General features: G+C 40.5%; 1 protein-coding gene across 5 annotated transcripts in view; it reads right to left on the bottom strand.

Annotated features, from left to right (window-relative positions):
• The window catches only part of cdkl5 (cyclin dependent kinase like 5), a 42,502-nt gene that overhangs the window by 4,026 nt on the left and 18,931 nt on the right, over positions 1 to 19,545 (bottom strand). For 2 of the 5 annotated variants that reach the window (XM_056378901.1, XM_056378910.1), the window contains exons 4-20: positions 16,182 to 16,227; positions 15,954 to 16,090; positions 15,281 to 15,401; positions 13,619 to 13,678; positions 12,604 to 12,694; positions 10,691 to 10,793; positions 9,161 to 9,247; positions 8,531 to 8,611; positions 8,197 to 8,372; positions 7,193 to 8,031; positions 6,302 to 6,642; positions 4,893 to 4,994; positions 4,439 to 4,544; positions 3,280 to 3,415; positions 2,446 to 2,551; positions 1,646 to 1,807; positions 279 to 539 (exon numbers count right to left, since the gene is read on the bottom strand). In XM_056378901.1, coding sequence (XP_056234876.1) covers positions 279 to 539; positions 1,646 to 1,807; positions 2,446 to 2,551; positions 3,280 to 3,415; positions 4,439 to 4,544; positions 4,893 to 4,994; positions 6,302 to 6,642; positions 7,193 to 8,031; positions 8,197 to 8,372; positions 8,531 to 8,611; positions 9,161 to 9,247; positions 10,691 to 10,793; positions 12,604 to 12,694; positions 13,619 to 13,678; positions 15,281 to 15,401; positions 15,954 to 16,090; positions 16,182 to 16,227 — 2,955 coding nt within the window. The remainder of the gene's footprint in view (positions 1 to 278; positions 540 to 1,645; positions 1,808 to 2,445; positions 2,552 to 3,279; positions 3,416 to 4,438; positions 4,545 to 4,892; positions 4,995 to 6,301; positions 6,643 to 7,192; positions 8,032 to 8,196; positions 8,373 to 8,530; positions 8,612 to 9,160; positions 9,248 to 10,690; positions 10,794 to 12,603; positions 12,695 to 13,618; positions 13,679 to 15,280; positions 15,402 to 15,953; positions 16,091 to 16,181; positions 16,228 to 19,545) is intronic. The other 3 variants (XM_056378920.1, XM_056378938.1, XM_056378928.1) reach the window with 3 other exon arrangements.

Genomic DNA, 19,545 nt, shown 5'->3' with positions numbered 1-19,545 from the left:
GTCTTATACAGTGATGTAAGAGTTTATGGTCTAATATTGTCATTGAAATAACTAAATGAACTCAGACTCAGGTTTGGGCAACAGATCATAGATGTAGATATTTGTGACTCAAGTAGCTATTATGTGACTCAAATACATATAATACATATGGTTTACATATAAGTTACATACGTGTGACTGATATAAGAGGCTGTTTTGATGAAAAATCAACATGGAATTATGATACGGTCATTTAGAGGAAAGACTGTGCTCTGGGCCTCCAGTAGCTATCTACACACCTGAGAGTGTGAGTCCACTGGTTTTTCTGGTGGCCAGTCATTGACTCTCTCTCTCTCCCTCCCTCTTTCCCTCTCTCTCTCCCTTTCCCTCTCTCTTTCTCTTTCCCGTTCTCTCTCTCTGTCTCTGTCTCGGTCCCGGCTCTGTTCTCGTTCTCGGTCTCTGTCCCGGGATCGCTCGCGGTTTTTCCGTCGGCTGCCGTGATGAGAGGAAGACTTGGAGCTCCTCTGCAGGGACAGGTGTTCTTGTCCGATACCAGTAACCTAACGTTTCAGAAACAAAATACAGGAATGTGATTACTTATCCAAAATATTTACTTCATGTAAATCTTATTCTCTCTACGGCGAGGTCGCCATAGTCATTTTCATTACACAACACATCTCAGTCAAATTGCATCTCAAATCCTGGTGAAGTTCTTCATGCACCCCTCTGGCAGCCCCAGACAAAACACAAGGAGGTGGTGATGGTGATTAGTAATGACTTCATACAGAGTCTTGTGTCTAATGTGTTCTGGCAAATTATAATAAACAGTACGGCTACAAATAACAATCATTTTCATAATCAATCAATTTGTTGCTTATCTTTTGATTAATAATTAAGTTAAAATGACGTCTTCAAAATGCTTGTTTTGTCTGATCAACAGACAAAATGAAAAGAGATTAAATTTATGATACCAAACAAAGAAAAGCAGCAAATTCTCACTTTTAATAAGATGAAACTGGTAAATATTTGTCATTTTGCTTGATAACTCATTTAATTTATTACTAACATTATGAGTTAGCCAGATAAGAAGATGCACTTTAGAGGTGCTGCTACGACATTTTATTACCATTCCACACAGTTAGCTGTTTCCCAGCTGCTGGCTCGAGCTCCATATTTAATACACAGATGTGAGAGTCATCAAACTCTGAGCAAGACAGCGAAGAAACAAATTGTCAAAAATACTGAACTATTCCTATTAAAATTTGTTCGTCTGCAGTATGAGTTTGGATACGTGTGTTGGTTTGTGTGCTTGTAAATGTGTTGAATATGTTCTTGACCCTCATGTGATACAATGATTTATTTGAAAAGGATGAGTCTCAATGTGCAGAGGTGTTGGCCTCACAAACAGCACACAGCGTAGCATGAAATCAATGTCTTACGGTGCAACGTGAATGCAAGGTGACTGCATTTGACACACATTACAGCAAGACAAAATGGACGCACAAACAGCGTGCAGTATTAGACTCAAAACGCATTTGAAATCCTTTCAATTTGGAATATGTCTCAGTCAATCAATCATCAAGCGCTTGAGAGGATTTCAAACCAGGTCATTCTGTGTGAGTGCAGTATGAGTTAACATGCAGCCGTAGTGTCGAGGTTAGATTACTGGTGAGGCAGGGTAGGGCGCAGGAGGCTGGTGTTGTACCATAGGCGAGGCGACTACAGGTAGGACTTTGACAGCTGAGTTGTGCTTTAAGCTATTCTTAGAGCTAAAGAGGGGGAAAAGACTTTTCTTGATGCTGGGGTTCCTCCCGTCCTCCATGTCAGTCTGTGGAGCAGAAGATGCACAGCCACAACTCTCAACACACGTCTCTGCCAGCAAAGAGAACAACAGCTGCAGCACCTGAACCTCAGCCATTTAAAGAAAAAACCCTTCAGAATAGATACAGGGAAAAGAAATCAGTCACAGCATGAATATTTGACTGTTAAGATAAACAGGGTTTTTATTGCGGTTTTTAAAAAATGTTGTTATTGTGTCCTCATGCTGTATTTTGTGCTTTTTAGTGTCTACACATTGTGTTTCGATATATTGGGTCCCTGTATTTTCTGTATTCTGTCGTTTTCGTGATGTGTTAGTTTGTTGAATGTGGGACTACAGATGGAAATTAGCGTTTTGCTAAATGTAGTGCAACCATCTTTTCATTTCTGGTAAATGATCAATGTCATGCACATTGTCCCTTTGTTAAATTGAAATTGAAATTTAATTTTAAATTCACATAAACAGTTTTCACTGTGTTGTATGTAAAACATTAACACCAGAAGAAACTGAATGCTACAGATAATCATTTTCAGATGCACCAACTTATCGGCATTTACTACACACTAAAATATAAATATACTATGGACAAAGGAAATATTTTTATATGCGCTAGATGAAATGACAGGTGATGACTTCAATGATCTTACTATTTGTGTCTTCTTCTTTTTCTTTTTAATGGCTCTGAAGAAGCCTTGTTTTTCCTTCTCTTTGGTGGGCTCTGGAGGATTCATGACCATCGCTTCTGCAGCAGTCCTACGCGGCAAATGTGGAGAATTGTTCATATGACTCATGTTTGTAGTTACAAGCTCAGGATTAAATGGTGACTTCCTTTAAGGTATGTCTCCAAATAGATAATGTCATGAACAGAACACATGCACAGTAAGAAAAGACACTGGTCCTAAAATACTGATGTTTGAATAATTCTCACTTTTAAGCTTTCAGCTTTACGTCAGATAATGATTATTCAAGTCAACGAAAGGAGGAAAATATGCTGTATTTTTAAATGAAATGACAGTGCCACATGACAATGTGTTTTCATTCATTTCACCTCAGTAATTTAGAGACTGTAATGTGTTTCCAGCAGAACCACAAAGTAGTCTTGTAAAATGTAATGGATCTTAATTAGCACTGTGGGAGAATTTCACATGACAGTGAGGAAAATATGTCTGATAGTTTGACCTGGTGGCTGAATTCCTCACTTAGCAAAGAGGAAAAAGTAAAAAGTTAAATTTTCTTCATCCTTCAGTGTCGACTGATGATGACTACTGATGTCTGCATAGTCAAAGCACTGTGAATTGTAGGTGCAAAGTGGCTAATAGTACAGAAATGTCTAGTAATGTGTGCTGGGAGTTCTACAACTATAAATGTGGACACTTCAGCTGAAGTCAAGCGAGCTCCCTGATGCAGTATAACTTGTACCATTGCCTGAAGCTACAGTGAAGAAAAAACACGCCATGCCGGTTAAAAAAATGAACTCTCACCAGTCAAAAGCGGTCTGGCGTTTGGAGTGGTTGGCCATAGCAACAGGGTCTCCTGGAACAACAGGTACGACCGGCCCTCGACCCTGCCCGACACCGTCATGGAAAGAGGAGGAGTTATCTGGTCTGGGTGAAGGGACTGGAGAGAAACAAGGAGGAGAGAAAATAATTTACAGTTTACATATGTGTAGATTTTACTGAGAAGGGTTTGTTGGTATATTTTATAAGAACAACATGCCTTGTGTTTTGCTTATTTTATTTTGGGAGTTATTTTGCATGTATTTTTTTTCTGCACTCACATTTCCCAAAATACACCATGTCTGCATTGTCTGCCTCTTTTCTTTTGGATTCCTCTCTCTATAATTGTCTGTTTTTTTCCACTGTTTATAAAGAACTTAATGCTTTAGACGCGTCTGCTTCCTATTCCCAGAGTCAAAACTAAACACATTAGTTCCAATTCTCAGTTCTATTAAACTGAGGCTTTAAACATCTCTGTTTGCCACCGCCTTTTAATAAATTCAATTTAAGGCTATTTGAGAAAATAACAGCTTAATTAATCAAAGAAAATATGCTGTTTGCTTAGATCTTGCATTTTAACAGTACCATATTTTTTAAAGTGTTAAAGTTTAAAGTGTTTTTTTTATTACATTAGACTATATCTTATTTTTTACTCGTGCTAGTCAGGTGGTTTTATGGATAGAAATGCCGTTTGGTTGGTCAATCAACCACTTCGGTCCAGACTGAAATATCTGAACTACTATTAGAAAACATGAAATGTTGCAGAGGTATTTGGTCCCCAGAGGATGAATCCTACTGATCCTACAGTTTGTCTCTGTTGGTTCTGTGATTCTTCCTCTGGCACCACCAGCAGGTTGACTTTTTTTCATTTTACTGAAACATCTGTTCAACGGCCTCCCATTAAATTTTGTACAGCCATCCGTGTCCACCCGAGAATGAGTTGTAACAATTTGATGAAAGCCAGACTTTTCCTCTAGCGCCAACACATGGTCAAAGTTTAATTTGCCCAATACTTTGGTTTATGACCAAATATCTGCAAAAGGATATCTTTTATTCTACTTTATTCCATTTATTTGATTTTATTTCCCATATATAAACTGTATACAATATATATACTGCATATATGGCGATGCCTGTTCCTTACCTCTGTAGAAGCTGCCTACTCTCCGAGGCATGGACTCAGTGAAGATCATTCGGTTCTCCTTGGAGGAACCTCCATCGTCGCCATGAGGGTCGTGGTACATACCAACCTAAGAAACACACACACATCATGCAGACACACAAACGCACAAATACACACATGGACACAGGACCACACAAAGTTCCTCAGTCTCTTCATCTTTTTGTGATTGATTATCCCATTAAATCTCACTTCATCACTTATTGTTAGCTGTCACATTCTTTACTGGCTCACATCACAAGACATTCGGGACAATCTTAGAGCTTTTCAGTGAGGTTACATTTATACCAGCGACAACGTGCAGTGAAGCTGTTGACCTGAGTAGAAACAGAAAAAGCTATGGAAACCAGCGGTCAGAAGAGCTACTGTCTGTGTTCGGTGAACTGGTTGGAGGTAGGGAGGAGTCAGGGGGTCGGACCTCGTTTTTAGAGCGCTGTGTATGAAAAGCAGCATTGTTGTCCCTCGCAGAGTCTTTGATGGGGGCACAAGGGTGGCTCATGTCTTTAGGGGACTGCTCACTCTGTTGGGAAGACGGACAGGCGCAGCATGAAGCAGTGGTAATGATAATGTGAGACACTGACAGTCCCTGCACACATCCACCATCTCGTGAAATACCCATACTCGCACACACACCCACATTTTGCAATGCATATAGTAAAGAAAAAACCCACCCTTTGGCACTCTCACATTGTTTACTATCTTGGATGTGTGAGCTTCGATGCTTTTCAGGAAAGGTAATTAGTGTCCGTGTACCCATTTTTCATCAGCCTGCCTCATCGTCTTCTTCTTCAGTAATTTCCCAGAAATCCCAGAATCATTTACAACACTTCCAAGAAAATGGCACTGACTTGATGCATTTGAATGTGGTTTTCAATTGCAGATGGAGTTTTCCAAAACTTCCTGAAAACTCAACATCTTGTGGCTGCATTGCATTATGGTCTCTTATGGACTTCTGCGGTGTTGAAGGAGAAATTGAGTTGAAGTGTATAAAGAATAAGTAAAATAAGTAATAATTGCTGGCTACACTGTTAACTGTCTATCTATTGGCTCTTGTTTCTTCCTGTTTTAGGTCCATCACTCATGATTATCCCCTTATCAATCGATCAGTTGTACCTATATAGTTTTATTTTTTAACGTTGTGGTTCTGTTGGCTTGCTAGTTGTTTTGTAAGTTAGTGATAAAATTGTAGTAATAGTTTGTCATGTATGTTGTCATAATATGTCATGTGTTTTAACCAGTCTGACTTGTGGCTGTTTCATTTATTGTGTATGGGCGACTAAACCAATTTCCCCTTTTGGGATTAATACACTTATATATCTAAGAAATAAGAATTACTCCTAAAAAATTTGAAAATAAGAAAAATTCAAAATTCAAAAAATTACAAATTACTTGTAAAGTTTTACTTGTACAGGGTAAACTTGATTGTAAACCAGCTGCAACTGCTTGTAAAAAATTGTTTTATTAACGAATTCTTGGTGAAACTAATAACAATCGTACTGAAAGTTCAACCAGCCACAGATGTTGCTGTTATCACAGCTGCCAGAAAAGATCATTTCTTTGTCAGATCAGTGCCATGACTGGCAAGCAACTGAAATAACTGTGAATGTCTTTAACTGAGCTGCCTTGCATTCAAATAAATGATAAACTAATTTATTACTCACAAAACAAAAGATAAAAACGACCCTGCGCTGTCTATATGTATTCTGACCTGATGCTTAAATTAACATAGTAATGTCTGCATTTGGCCTTTTATCCCTGGGAATAAGTATTTTAGGGTGAATGTTTCCTTTAACTACCAACACACTCACAGGCCTGTCTGCCACTAACCCTTGTCATGTCATCAGTGCAGTCCTCTCTTGAAGAGCTCACTGAGTGTCCAGTGAGGGTGGTCCGGTGCTGCAGCTGGGGGGAGAGGAGCTGCAGGCTGCTGGCTCGTGTCGGTATCACCTGCCCTGGTGCAGGCAAGCCCGCCATCCCACCCTCGACCCCGTGAGGCCGGTGGCGCTCCCTCCTCACGTACATGGAGTGGCGTTGAGGCCGTTGCTGAGAGGAGAAAGGCGAGGTGTAGCCCAGGCCGTAATGATAAGACTCATGTGGAGAAGGCAGAGTGTGAGTTGAAGGCATCCCTGCTCCTCCTGGGTCTAAGAGCTCTGGAGCACCAGCATCCTCTGGAGAAGAGAGGACAGATTGGATTAAGTAAAATGAAGTCTATAAAAGGTGAGAAACAGTCCAAAACTCCAAAAACGTTACATTTCTAATCATATTTCAAAGATCTACACATATCCACACATATTACTGGAACTGGAAACATTTAACCATGCCAGCATTACATGTGATCCAAGTTCTGATTTGTTCCACATCTGCCTCTATATTCACTGTACTAATAGTACAAACTGACGATGCACTAGGCACTAGTTACAATAGCCATATGATGCTTATATTATCTTATGCTGTTATATTATATTGTCTTGTGCTGGACAAATTTGACTCATCAGTATTGCCTGCTGGCGCACCTCTTTTTGACTTGTCAATGTATTTATTTTTTAATTTACAGGTAGATTGTGAACCGGTTGTATCCTGAATTTGCTTTGTTGAGACTTATCTTGCATAATGGTCTCGTCTGCCTGCTACTGAACGAGCTATCCCTGGAGAAAATTCAGTCACAATCAGAGGACAGTGAAGATGACCCTTGAATACAAATTTGACTCTTAAACCTACCTGGTGGTAGAGGTTTATGTCTGGATTTGTGTCTGGATGAGGAGTCCAGTGTGCTGCTCTCCATGCGGACATTGCCACTGCTACGAGAGGCGGGGCTGTGTCCGGATCGATCGCTGTGTCGGGCAGAGGGGCTGCCAGGCGGCCCTGGAGGAACTGAAGGAGCATTGAGGTCTAAACAGCTGGCAGGGAAAAAGCGGGCACTGGGTCCCACCCCTGCTGTTGTGTTGGAGTTTGGGTCATCTGGGTGGAGTCGACCATCGCTGAGGTTTCCTACAGATTTGGCATCACTCAGCGCGCTGTGGCTCTTGGACAGGCTGAGATAAGAGGCTGAACTCTTAGAAGAGGACGACATGGATCCATGGGCAGAGTCGGCCATACTGTGGGCATGTCGGCCATGTTGTTTCTCTGCTCCAGACTGCAGTGTGTTGGTCTTGCTTTCCAGGAAGGTGTGGCGGACGGCCTGCTGCTGCTGCTGCTGCTGCTGCTGAGAGCGAGAGGAGCTGGGTTTGCTGTGGCCGTACTTCGCCCCATGCCCCTGGTCCGACAGCTTTGGGGAAGGTCCCAAGCTGAAATCAAACTCTGTCTTGCCTTTGGCTTCTTTGGGACTGAGGAGGTGTGGCAGGTTGTTGTTAGCCAGGTCTTTGTTGGATGAGGCAGAGCGATTGAGGGTCTGGGACATGTACTGGCCCTTGGGGTGGAGTGTAGGACTTAAACTGGACGGGGCCGGTTTGTTACCATTGAGGAAACTCTCGTTGCCAAGGTGATGGAGGTCTCCGTGGCGAGGGAGGCTGGAACACTCTTTACTGTTGGAGCGACGGCTCGTGCTCTTACTGTGACTCCTGGAGGGGCAGAGGAAGGGACGGATAAGGGAGAGTTCGTACAGTATACTGTGATCAATCCATATCATTCAGCTCAAGTGCCAGGGTTCACTAAAAGGCATTCAAAATCACGACTCCAGATGGAAGCTGTGACAGAAAGTAAAAAATAAAGGAATGTAGTCTAACCTTGTAGGAACTGTGTTCTCCCCATGATGGTGTGTTTTCCTCTTGGAGGAGCGTGGTGGGTTGGGAGATGCAGGAGGAGGCCTCTCTCTCTCTGCCTGCCTCAGAGGCTGGAAGGCTGGATGGTTCAAACTCTGCTCGGTCAAAAAGCGCTCAGTGGGGTTTAGCAGCAACAGGTTCTGAAGGAAAAAGACATTCACATAGAGGGAACTTATTCCAGTGGCTTGTGTATCGAAATTTTATCTATATAAATATTAATAATTGGCAAAGAATAACATATAAGTGGATAGATTAGTTTGAGTTAGAGAGGGAGTTGGAGTACTGCTTGGTATTTTACCTTCATCAGATCCAACATCAAACCACTCAAGATGCCTTGGTACCTTCTCTCCAAAGTCTGAGGATGAGTAACTGAGGGAAACTGGCACACACACAAACACACACACACACACACACACACACACACACACACACACACACACACACACACACTGGATGAAATTCCTATCCAAACTGAACTTTTTTCTGCATTGAAAATTACTATTAGGATTTCCAACATACAGTAGATGTTTGTGCCAGTAAAAAGTAGCACACAGTTCAGATCACACAGAAATCAATCACTGGATCACACAAAAACACACACACACACACACACACACACACACAAAGACTAGTTCGGCCTTCTGGGACATTTTCTCTTGCTGCTAAACTGAACACCAACCACCTATCTCATGAGTCACAGCAATCCACTCAGTCATGGTGCTGGGAACACTGCCACGAGAGAGAGAGAGAGAAAGACAGAGAGAGAGAGAGCGAGAGAAAGAGAGAGAGGAGACAGATCTGGAGAGGAGAGAGAAGGAAAGGAGGTAAAAACAGAGAGGAGGAGGAGGAGGAGGAGAAAGAAGAAGACGAAGCAGAGAAAAAGAACACAAGCGACTGTAGAAAGGATAAAAGATAAAAGGTTTTCTACCCTGATTCCATGAAATCGAGGGTTATTGTAGAAGAGTTTCATCTGCTCTGCAGGGAGTGGACCCAAAACCTTCTGAATGGTGAAGAGCTGGAGATGAAAAGAAGCAGCGTCATAGTTAAACATATGACAATAGACTTAATTGTATTCGTTCACCTAACACGAACACTGTGTGTAAAACTCTCCTTCAAAAATCTTTGTAATATAAATACGCATTTACAAAAATAGCTATAAAAATAATATGAGTATTTTACTTCAACGTACTTTGTCCTTTGGAAAAAGCAGTTAAAAAAACAATCTCACCTCAAGGTCAATTTAGCACATCGCATCTACATTTTTCCATGCAAACTCTATCTGCTGAAGAAGATCATATGACATGATCAACAGCAACAGAACAGCTACTGAAGGTGTTTATTTGTCAACTATATGGATATTGCTGTTGTCACTGTTAAAAAATCCTATAATTTGGTTCATTTTTAAATCTTTTAATCACTTTTAAGAGGTGACATTCTCCTCTACGTTGTGTGTCTTCCTTTCTTCAAACCTGCATTATTTAATTCTGTCTTGAGTTGGGGGCAGCGCAACAAACTGTAAAAACAACATACACGACATATTATCATCTTATGAATATGATATGGAGAACACGTTAGCAAACCATGGCTTATTTAAATGTCCAGCAGTCAACATCAACTTCATCGTTTATTTATCATTTGGAGTCACGCTCCTGGTCACCTGGTGGATGTGAGTCCAATATTCTCTCTCCTTTTAGTTGTTTTGGTCTGTTGTTGAGATACAGTGTACTTTATCAGGAAATGATAATAATGGAAATCAGGATGTCCCACCATATTCACCAATTCCATATTGTTTCCATAAATTTCACATTTCACAATTGGTGGAAATGTGAAGATGGGATACATAAATCCATAAACTCATGGTGGCATGGGGCTATGGCTGAAACTAATGATTATTTAAATTTATTGGTACATCCATTAAATAATTTTTAAATTAATCAATTCCTTGTGTTGAGGGTTTGATTTGGGGCTATAAATAAATACATTTGACTGTACTTTTTTATTCTATAAAATGTAAGAAAGTAGGGAAAATGATGATCACCACTGTAAGAGCCCAAAATGTCGTCTTCTGAGTGTTTATTTTGTCTGAACAACAAACATGCACATCTTTCTTGTCCAGGTGCTGAATCCAAAAAACTGTAACTGTGATTTTTTTTGCCTCACAGGGACTCACAACACTATTAAATGCTCCCTTTAGAAATTCTATCTACATAAAAAAAATTCATACCCAAATTGGCTCTTTGTCAGATACAGAAGAATCAAACCATTTATTCTGTCTGAGCAACTGTTAAAAAAAACCTTAAAAAAAGACTCACTTCATAAAGACATGATAAAGAAAAGCTGCAAGTTCTCGCAGAGGAGAAGCTACAAACAGTAGGACCTACAAATACGAGGTTTTTATTTGATAAATTATTATTAAATAATCAGCTACTTGTTCCATCACTGCTTGGGGCCCACCGACCTGATCAATCTCACTTTCCCCTGGAAACAAGGGCTGTCCGTCACTCAGCTCCCCGAGGATACACCCCACCGACCACATGTCCACTGCCTTTCCGTAGGGAGCTCTGAGACACATAGAAAGAGAGGGAGACTGAATATTATTTAAGTGAAAAACACCACATCAATGATGCCACGTTACCATCTTGTTAATTAGAAAGCAGGGTTGATAACAGTGATGAAAACGAGAACGAGGATAGGGGGTGAAAATAAATTCAGCGAAATAAAGAGATGATTAGGAGAATGATGGTGATGGGGTCAAGATTATTAGTGGTGTTGGTGCAGTAAAACCAAAAAACGGATGCAGTATTTCTGATGGAGATGCTCACAGGGAAGATGGTCATTTCTGAGGGAATGGAGCTGAGGAGTCTGGTGAGAAATGGCGAGAGATCTGGCAGCAGAGAAGCAGAGGAGCGGTGGTGTTGGAGGGAGAGAGTATTTGAGTGGGCGGCATTCAAACACTGTCTCAATAAATGTTCCAGGGCATTTACTAAATCAGGCTACAGCAGTGAGGCTAGATGACGTTCCGCTGTCTCCAAGCTAGAATGGACATTCAATGCAGCAAACGATTCAAACGCTACATAAGCAACAAAAACAACTGTGAAACAGAAATCTGATCTCAGGATACAGTGTACACGATGGTTCACGTCTTAAGTCGTAAGTAGCAGGTGAATCATCGTCCCCCTTTTTTTGGGAAGAGAGTAACACCCGATTCCCAGTGATCTGAATTCAAACAATGAGGATGCAAATGAGAATTCAAATGAGGATGAAAAATGTGAATATGCAAATTACACAAAATAGTTTCTGGGACTCAACCTTGAGCACAAACACACATGCAAAAATAATCCAACTCTTGTATGAAATATCAGATGGGTGATATTAACCACAAAGGACAATACTTCATTTAACCTTTGTGTTTTGTTGACACTGACTTTACTTCATCATTGTTTGGTGTCCCACAGACCCCAATTCTGAATGTGTGATAATAAGAACTGCAAAATTACATTTTTTTCCTGAATATCTTAAATATCTTGTTGGTTTTGAACTGTTGCTCAGACAAAGCAAGACATTTAAAGAAGTCACCATGGACTGGAGGAAACTGTGAAACATATTTCACATTATCTTCAGATTTTTTTTATTGTCCAAATGATTATTGTGAAAACAGAGGATTCAATGTTCCTTTATAGCTTGAGCGGAATTAAAACCATACTGAATTATCTGAGAGTGCGTTGCCATGAAGCTGAAAAACACGGCTGTTTCTTTAGCTCTTGAAAGTTGATGTTTAAGAGACTCATAATTTCACAAGACAGTGACAATAAATCAGATATGGCTGGACATAGATGTGCCAGGTGTGTCGAATCCAGTTAAGGAAACTGGCCTCAACTGCTAATTTTGTACTGGTATCTACAGTATAAGTGGCCTATTTTAGTATGTCAAACAACATACACAATCTCATATATGGGATGCACTAGTCCACTATGCCAGATCAATATTAGCATCAATACTGACTGTTGAGTTAAGATTTTGGTGCCACATCAGTCCCTGGCCTCATGTTACCCTACATAAAAATGATTCTGGTGCGCTCTTTGCAGAGAGTTGAATTTGGGGAAACTAGAGCACTGGTATTGGACAGGTACTTCGTATATCCTAAACTGAGGTATTGGAAACAGCTTGAGGAGACGAAATGATGTATCGGTGTGTCCCTATCTGATGCTATCTTATACAAAAATGGTGCTCTGAGAAGAAAGGAAAGTAATACTGAGAATGATTTGCAACAGACAACAGGCAAAGCTTTCTCCTTGTTTCTCACTCAGTCTCCTACACACACACACACACACACACAAATACACACGCACGAACGCACGCACTCAGACTCACCCCAGCAGCAGCTCAGGTGAGCGGTACCACCTTGTGGCCACATACTCAGTGTAGTTGGCATCTGTTCCTTCAGACAGGTTACGAGCAAAACCTGAGCCAGAGTAACATGGAAATGAATCAATCACACAGACTTTGATACTGTATATCAGAAATCCAGTAGTCTGTGATAATATGCAGACACTCTACTGTCCTTCACATAGCAGTATAAATGGGTAATTAGTAAGAATAAAGTAAAAGCAACGCTCAAATTATTTGGACAGCTACAGTAACAACATGGTCATCATCCCATGTAACCAGACTCTAATTAGTTATGTCACTGCAGGCGGCCTGAGACTGTGCTTTAGATAACCGGTGTACAGAGAGTCCATTTTAAGCATGAAAAATCACAATAAACAGAATGCCAGCTCCAACAGTGAATAACAAACAAATCTCACCCCAGCTGACTCAGCAGGGTTGCATTAGCCAATTATGCAAAGCTAACTGACCATGTGATATTGCAAATACCCATCCAAACGTAGAATATACACCTGGGAAACTGTAAAATGACAAAACTATGCTGTATCAGTACAATTTATTGGTATTTTACAGGGCAAACAGGTGCCTAACATTCCCCTGACTTTCTTGAAATATACCTTTGGCAGATAATTGTTAACAACCTTTTCATTTTATAGTCCTGTTTGGCTGCTTCCCAGTGGCATCTTTCTAATATGCAACTTACAAGGTGACAAATTAATGGTGTGATTTTTTCAAAATGAATTGAGCCCAAGAAACCAAACTGGCCAAAATGAAATCACAGATTTAACTGCTAAAATCACAGATAATTTGACAGCATCACAATGAATCTACACATACAGAAAAATGGTCTGGTAGGCAAATACCATGATTTTTACAAGCAACTACCTTTATTTGACAGAGGAAATGTGCAGGGACTGTATGGTTCCACTGCACTGCATATGTAACTCCCAACAACTCAGTGTGACAATATGGCTCCTGCAAAGAAAGACCAAAGACTCACCAAAGTCACAGAGTTTGAGAACATCCTCAGAGCTGATGAGGAGGTTCTCAGGTTTTATATCTGGAAGAGAGACACAGACAAAAGGCTGTAAACAACGTGTTTCATTTGTGTCACTATCCTACCATATCCCAGTTCACTGTTATGAAACATCACATAAAAGGACTTTCATTTGCTGCTTCTTTTTTTAAAATCTATATATCAGTCTATTAAAATATATTACAAACGACAAAGAACGAAAGAAAACACAAAAGAAAGACAAACACCATATGCATAGCAGTGCTGGTGTACCTCTTCTGCAAACATAATAGGTCCTTAACCATAGTGCACAAATTATGATATAGGCCTACAATTTTGACCGTATAAGGTGTAGACTTACACTATACCAACACTGGACTTCTACTAGACCATTCAGATCATAACTATAAATAGACATGGCTACACATGTTCTTACACTTATCAAATGTCATTGTCAAACACATGGATACAGTTAACAATACCATATCATGAATTGTTATTTATCAAACTGATTATGATGGAATATCAAACAATTCTTTTATAATTATCTAACACCTTATTTTTTACAGCCTTTTTAAATCTATGAATTGTACTACATATTTTTCCATACAAATGCCTTTATTTTTTATTGGCACAGGCCAATAATCAGGATTTTAGAAGTTACTTTTTTGTTTTTTAAGAAAAGAAACTAAACTAAAAATAATATTTTCTCTATATTATTTTCCAACATGATGGTCTTAATGCCTTGTCCATAGTGCCAAAGAAAAGAAAACATTGGGGAAATACTTTGATTATATTTGTTGGCTTACAGTTTGTGAATTACAATTCCATGTCAGATCTAAAAAATATTATAATCAACTAGAGCCTCATAATCGGAATGACCTAACAACTGTTGTTAAGACTAGACTAGACTAATACATTGTTGGTTTTAGACTTTTCATGCATTTGATGACGACAAGGAAAATGTTGAATATGACCATCATTATCCTTGAAGGCTTGCTTTGCCTTCGCTGTTGCTAGGCTAAAAAGCCAACGTTAGCATTAACAGCTGTTTACTTACCAGTGTTGCCAAGAGCCTCAACCATCGTTGCGTTTACAATACAAGAGGTTATAATAATAATAATAATAATATCATATATATATATATAATAATAAGCCCTTAGAGAAGCGCGACTTCTTCAGAGCAAACGGAACTCCGCAGTGACGTAGTATCGGGGAAGGTGACGAGACTGGTCGAACGGCCGGCGCTCGTGAGTTAGCTAAGTTAACTGAGTTAATTAGCATGCTGACTTCGGTAGAAGAAAAGACCTAACTTCACTAGAAGAAATTAAGTAATAGAAATAAAAGAAGAACAAGAGTTAACATTGGCACAGTTTTCCACCGCTGGAGATAAGCTCTTGGCGAGTGAAGGAGCAAAGTTTGATGCCGAACTCGCAACGTTTCTTCAAGACTGGTAAGTAAACAGCTGCTAATGCTAATGTTGGCTATTTTATATTGTAACTCACTAAAGCGTAGAAATTCCCAGACAAAATATTGGGGACATGACAATGGTGTCCTACATGACACCTATGAGCCTGTGTGAGTTATATATCTGCATTTACAGTAATTCCATTTACTGTTTATTATACATACAGATAAACTCCTCACCTCTGTGTACTATCTCATTCTTGTGACACCAGTTGATGGCTTTGATGAGCTGGTAGATGTAGCTGCGGACTTTATCAGGTGGTGCACCGTTGGGCAGTTCCTCTAACAGCTCCAGCATGTTCTGCAAACCAACACAAATCTCCCTGTAGAAAGGTAGCTTTAACTACTTGGAATACTTGGCATGGTGAATGTGTACTTTAAAACATGAATGGTGTTGATCTCTTGTCAAGTATTTCCTAGATAAGTCTTACATTGGGTATTCCTCTCCCTGGTTTTAGTGTGTTTTTTAACCCTGACAGGGGAGCGAGAGGGGACACCATGCTAAATGACTAGAGTACAGTATGAAAATAAAACCTGTCATGAAAAAAACACTTGGCTGGATACCCTGGCAACACAGTGGGAAATACCATTATTCACCAACAGCATAGTTCATATGTTGCCATGGTGACACTTGCTTAACTGAGCTGTCTTAACATCCTGAAACTTAGAGTAGAAACAGCAGAGTAGAGATATGTAATGTAAGAATTAATGTGTGTAAAGCATAGACACACAGTGAAATAATAGTGATAGTGTCACAGCAGAAACAGCAGAGTAGAGATATGTAATGTAAGAATTAATGTGTGTAAAGCATAGACACACAGTGAAATAATAGTGATAGTGTCATCAAGCTGACCCTCTCAACATATTCAAAGACAAGGTAGAGTTTCCCCCTCCTGCGAAAAGCCTCTTTCAGCTCCACGATGTTGTCCTGCTTCAGTGTCCGAAGCATCTTCAGCTCCCGAAGAGTTGTCTCCTTGACCTCCTCATTTTCTGCGTGGAAATGAAAGACACAGCAATGATACAGCTGTTTGGCTCTTCCTCTCTGTCCCTCCTATTCTCCCTCCCTCATGCTTTCACTCACCTTCGCTGTCTTTGAACTTCTTAATGGCCACCAGCTCATTGGTTTCCTGTGAAGACATGAGGACGTGAGTTATGTTATGACAAAAGAAAACAACTTATGGAGTTAAACAACAACTTTCTGAGACAGATAGGCAGACAGATAAAAAGATACATAGAACATTAAGAGTGGAGCAGAAGTAAGAAATAGAAAGCGTTTGTGGAACGAAAGGTGAAAAGGAGAAATAAGACAAGCGGTGAGGATATTTAAATTGATTTCCAGCCCACTCTTAACATTAAAAAAAATATTGTGTGCCCAAGTTGCTCACAGTGCCAACACAAGAGCAATGACAGTGAACACATTTCAATTATTTTACCACAGGGCACTTGCACACAAAAAACAGCACATCCTTTGCATAGTTAATAAGTATCAGAATGCCTGATTGACCTTGCAGAATTTTACAAGCCGGTCTGGTTGCAGATTTAAAGATTTAACATAGCTTTGTTTTGATGGCTGTGCTGTAGCTGGAATGCTACAGTTTAGACATCAAATATTGTGCAGTTTAACTGGAAAATAATAAAAGGGTAAGCCTTGTTTCTGATCATGTGCTGTAATCCTGCATACCATCCAGCCAAAGACCAATGGCTAAAGTTTATTTTTTTCTGAAATACCAGAGCACTTCAGTTCAAATTTGAAGTCAAGTCTGTTTGGCTCATTTCAGCGCTGACTGACCATGACCATTTGCATTTACCGGTGAGTTTTAGCAAGCTACACTAATAGGCTACAATCTGTTACCTGTGGTTAGGGCTGAACGATTAATCACATTTGTGATAATATCGGGGTATGATAAAATGTGATTTTCTAACCACAAAGGCTGCGATTACACTCTGGTCATGTGACATGCAAGCGAAAGTAGAGCAGTTGGCTAAAAGAGGGAGCAACAATTTGGCACGCTACAGTTTGACCTGTTGTACAATGGCTCAGGCCCGACAGAGCCTGGCACTGCGGAAACTTTAGTGTCAAAGAGGAGCAGTACGTTGGTTGTGTGGAACTATTTTGGCTTCAAAAAAGAAGATGTTGCACAGCGTCAGGTATTGTGCAGAACCTGCCTTGCTACTGTTGCTACATCACAGGGCAACAATACTAACCTGTATCAGCACTTAAAAAAACACCACAAAGCCATGTGCGATAGTTGCATGGCTAAAATGCCAACCACCAGTGTGTCAAGTAAGCCAAATACCACCGACAAGGATCATTGACTGAAATGTTTGAAAGCATAACTCCATATGAACATAATTCAAAATAGCACGGGGAAATTACTCAAGCAGTAACAGAGTTCATAGGGAAAGATATCATGCCTCTCATCACGGTGACCAAGCCTGGGTTTACGGCTTTGATAAATGCACTGGATAAGCGGTACAGCATGCCCTCCCACACATATTTTAGCCAGGTTGCCATACCGGAGCTATATAAAAAATGCAAGCTGAGAGTCACAGGGGAGCTGAAAACAGCAGAGTTTTTTGCTACTACAACTGCAATGTGGTCAAGCCCTACAGCGGAGCCCTATCAGAGTCTTATGGTGCATTTAATTAATGAAGACTTCAACCTCAAAGCTCGCTACCTTCAAACTGCCTACTTCTCAGACGACCACACAGGGGTAAACATTGCAGCCGGCCAAGGTGGGGGGTTTGCCAGTTGGGATCTCCAAGAAGGGAACCATGTCTGCATAACGACGGACAATTTTACATGCTTACAAGGCCATAAGTTAAACAAATCAGTCAATATACTACTGTGATTGAAGTAGTTAAATAAAAATAGGTCATTCATATCCATTCATGCATCTGATTTCATCATGACATATAGGCCTGGCCTACAGGAAAGAACATCTTATGTTTAATCTATTTAATATTCTGTTAGTCATAATATAGAATGATTTATTGCTTGTGTTTGTTGAATAAACAGAAGATAAGGAACTTAAACTAATCGCATATTAAATCGCGATCGCAATGTTGGTTAAAAAAACGCAATTAGATTATTTTTGTTACTTAAAACCAGAAATATGTCTTCTTATAGATATCACAAGCCCAATTAAAACATTGGATAAGGGTGAAATAGGGGTCCTTTAATACCATAATGCTGCCAGAATTACTTTATTGCTTTCCTCTGTGTTTAAGTCATGGATGTATGGTATAAGTTAGTGCTACATTAGCTACCATTTCTCACTGATATTTCAGTAAGTTTGTGAGCTAAAGCTGTCAGATGGTGTGTTATATAAAAAAATGCAACAGCATGGCAGTGTCACATACAAACATACTGTTTTCCTGCGAGTTGCAATGATTTCTAAATTATGAAAATGTACATATATTTACGTCAAGGATATCCTCAACAAAAAAAGAGGTCTTTTAAAGATGGAGACCAAGCAGAGCTGAAGCGTGTGCAGGGGGAACTCAAAGTCTGATTCAGAGAGGTAAAGGAGTCATACAGAAGGAAGCTGGAGCATAAGTTGCAAGACAACAACATGAGGCAGGTCTGGGCATGAAAACCATCAAAGGCAGCAAAAAGAAAAGCAGTAGTGCAGCAGATGCTTTGAGAGCAAATCAGTTCAACCACTTTTACAACACGGTTGACAGCCCAGGTACTGTAGCCTCAGTCTGCCCACTCAGCACCCACACACACCCCACCTCCACACTGCCCCCATCAGCTGCAGATATTCCATTCTGCCAGCAAGCCATCATGGACCATGCAACCCCCTCATCCCCACTATCACAACGAATATCAGGGGAGGAGAGCTGAAGAAACTGTGCCAGAAAGGAATGCTCAAGGCTTGTGCTGTCGAACTGGGGGAGCCCCTTTCAGCATGTTTTCAACATGAGGCTAGTTGCCCCGATGTCACTCCAGGTCCACTACACACTAGTGTTTGCTTACCAGGAGAAGGTGGGCATGGAAGATGGCCTTACTCTCACCTGGACAAGGAGAGTTGTGTTGTAAGAATCATGTTTTTTTTCTTTTTTCTTGTGCCTGTAACACCATCCAGACCCTCCTACTGAGAGACAAGCTGATGGAGATGATGGTAACATGGATCACAGACTACCTCACAGGGAGACCACAGTATGTCAGGCTGAAGGGCTCCTCATCTGACACTGTGGTCAGCTGCACTGCAGCACCACAGGGAACTGTGCTCTCCTCTGTCTTGATCAACCTTTTCACTGCTGACTTTTAGTAGAACTCTGAGCTATGCCACCTGCAGAAATACGTGAGATGATGCAAGTCAAACCATTTGCAGCTGAACAACATCAACATCTGCAACGAGATTCCATTGAGGGGGTCAGGACCTATAAGTACCTGGGTCTGCAGCTGGATGACAAACTGGGCTGGTCAGCGAACATGG

Source organism: Seriola aureovittata, chromosome 1 (assembly GCF_021018895.1).
Source record: "Seriola aureovittata isolate HTS-2021-v1 ecotype China chromosome 1, ASM2101889v1, whole genome shotgun sequence".
Classification (NCBI taxonomy): domain Eukaryota; kingdom Metazoa; phylum Chordata; class Actinopteri; order Carangiformes; family Carangidae; genus Seriola; species Seriola aureovittata.
The sequence above is the reverse complement of the archived record's forward strand: the minus strand, read 5'-3'. Positions and strand labels throughout refer to the sequence as shown.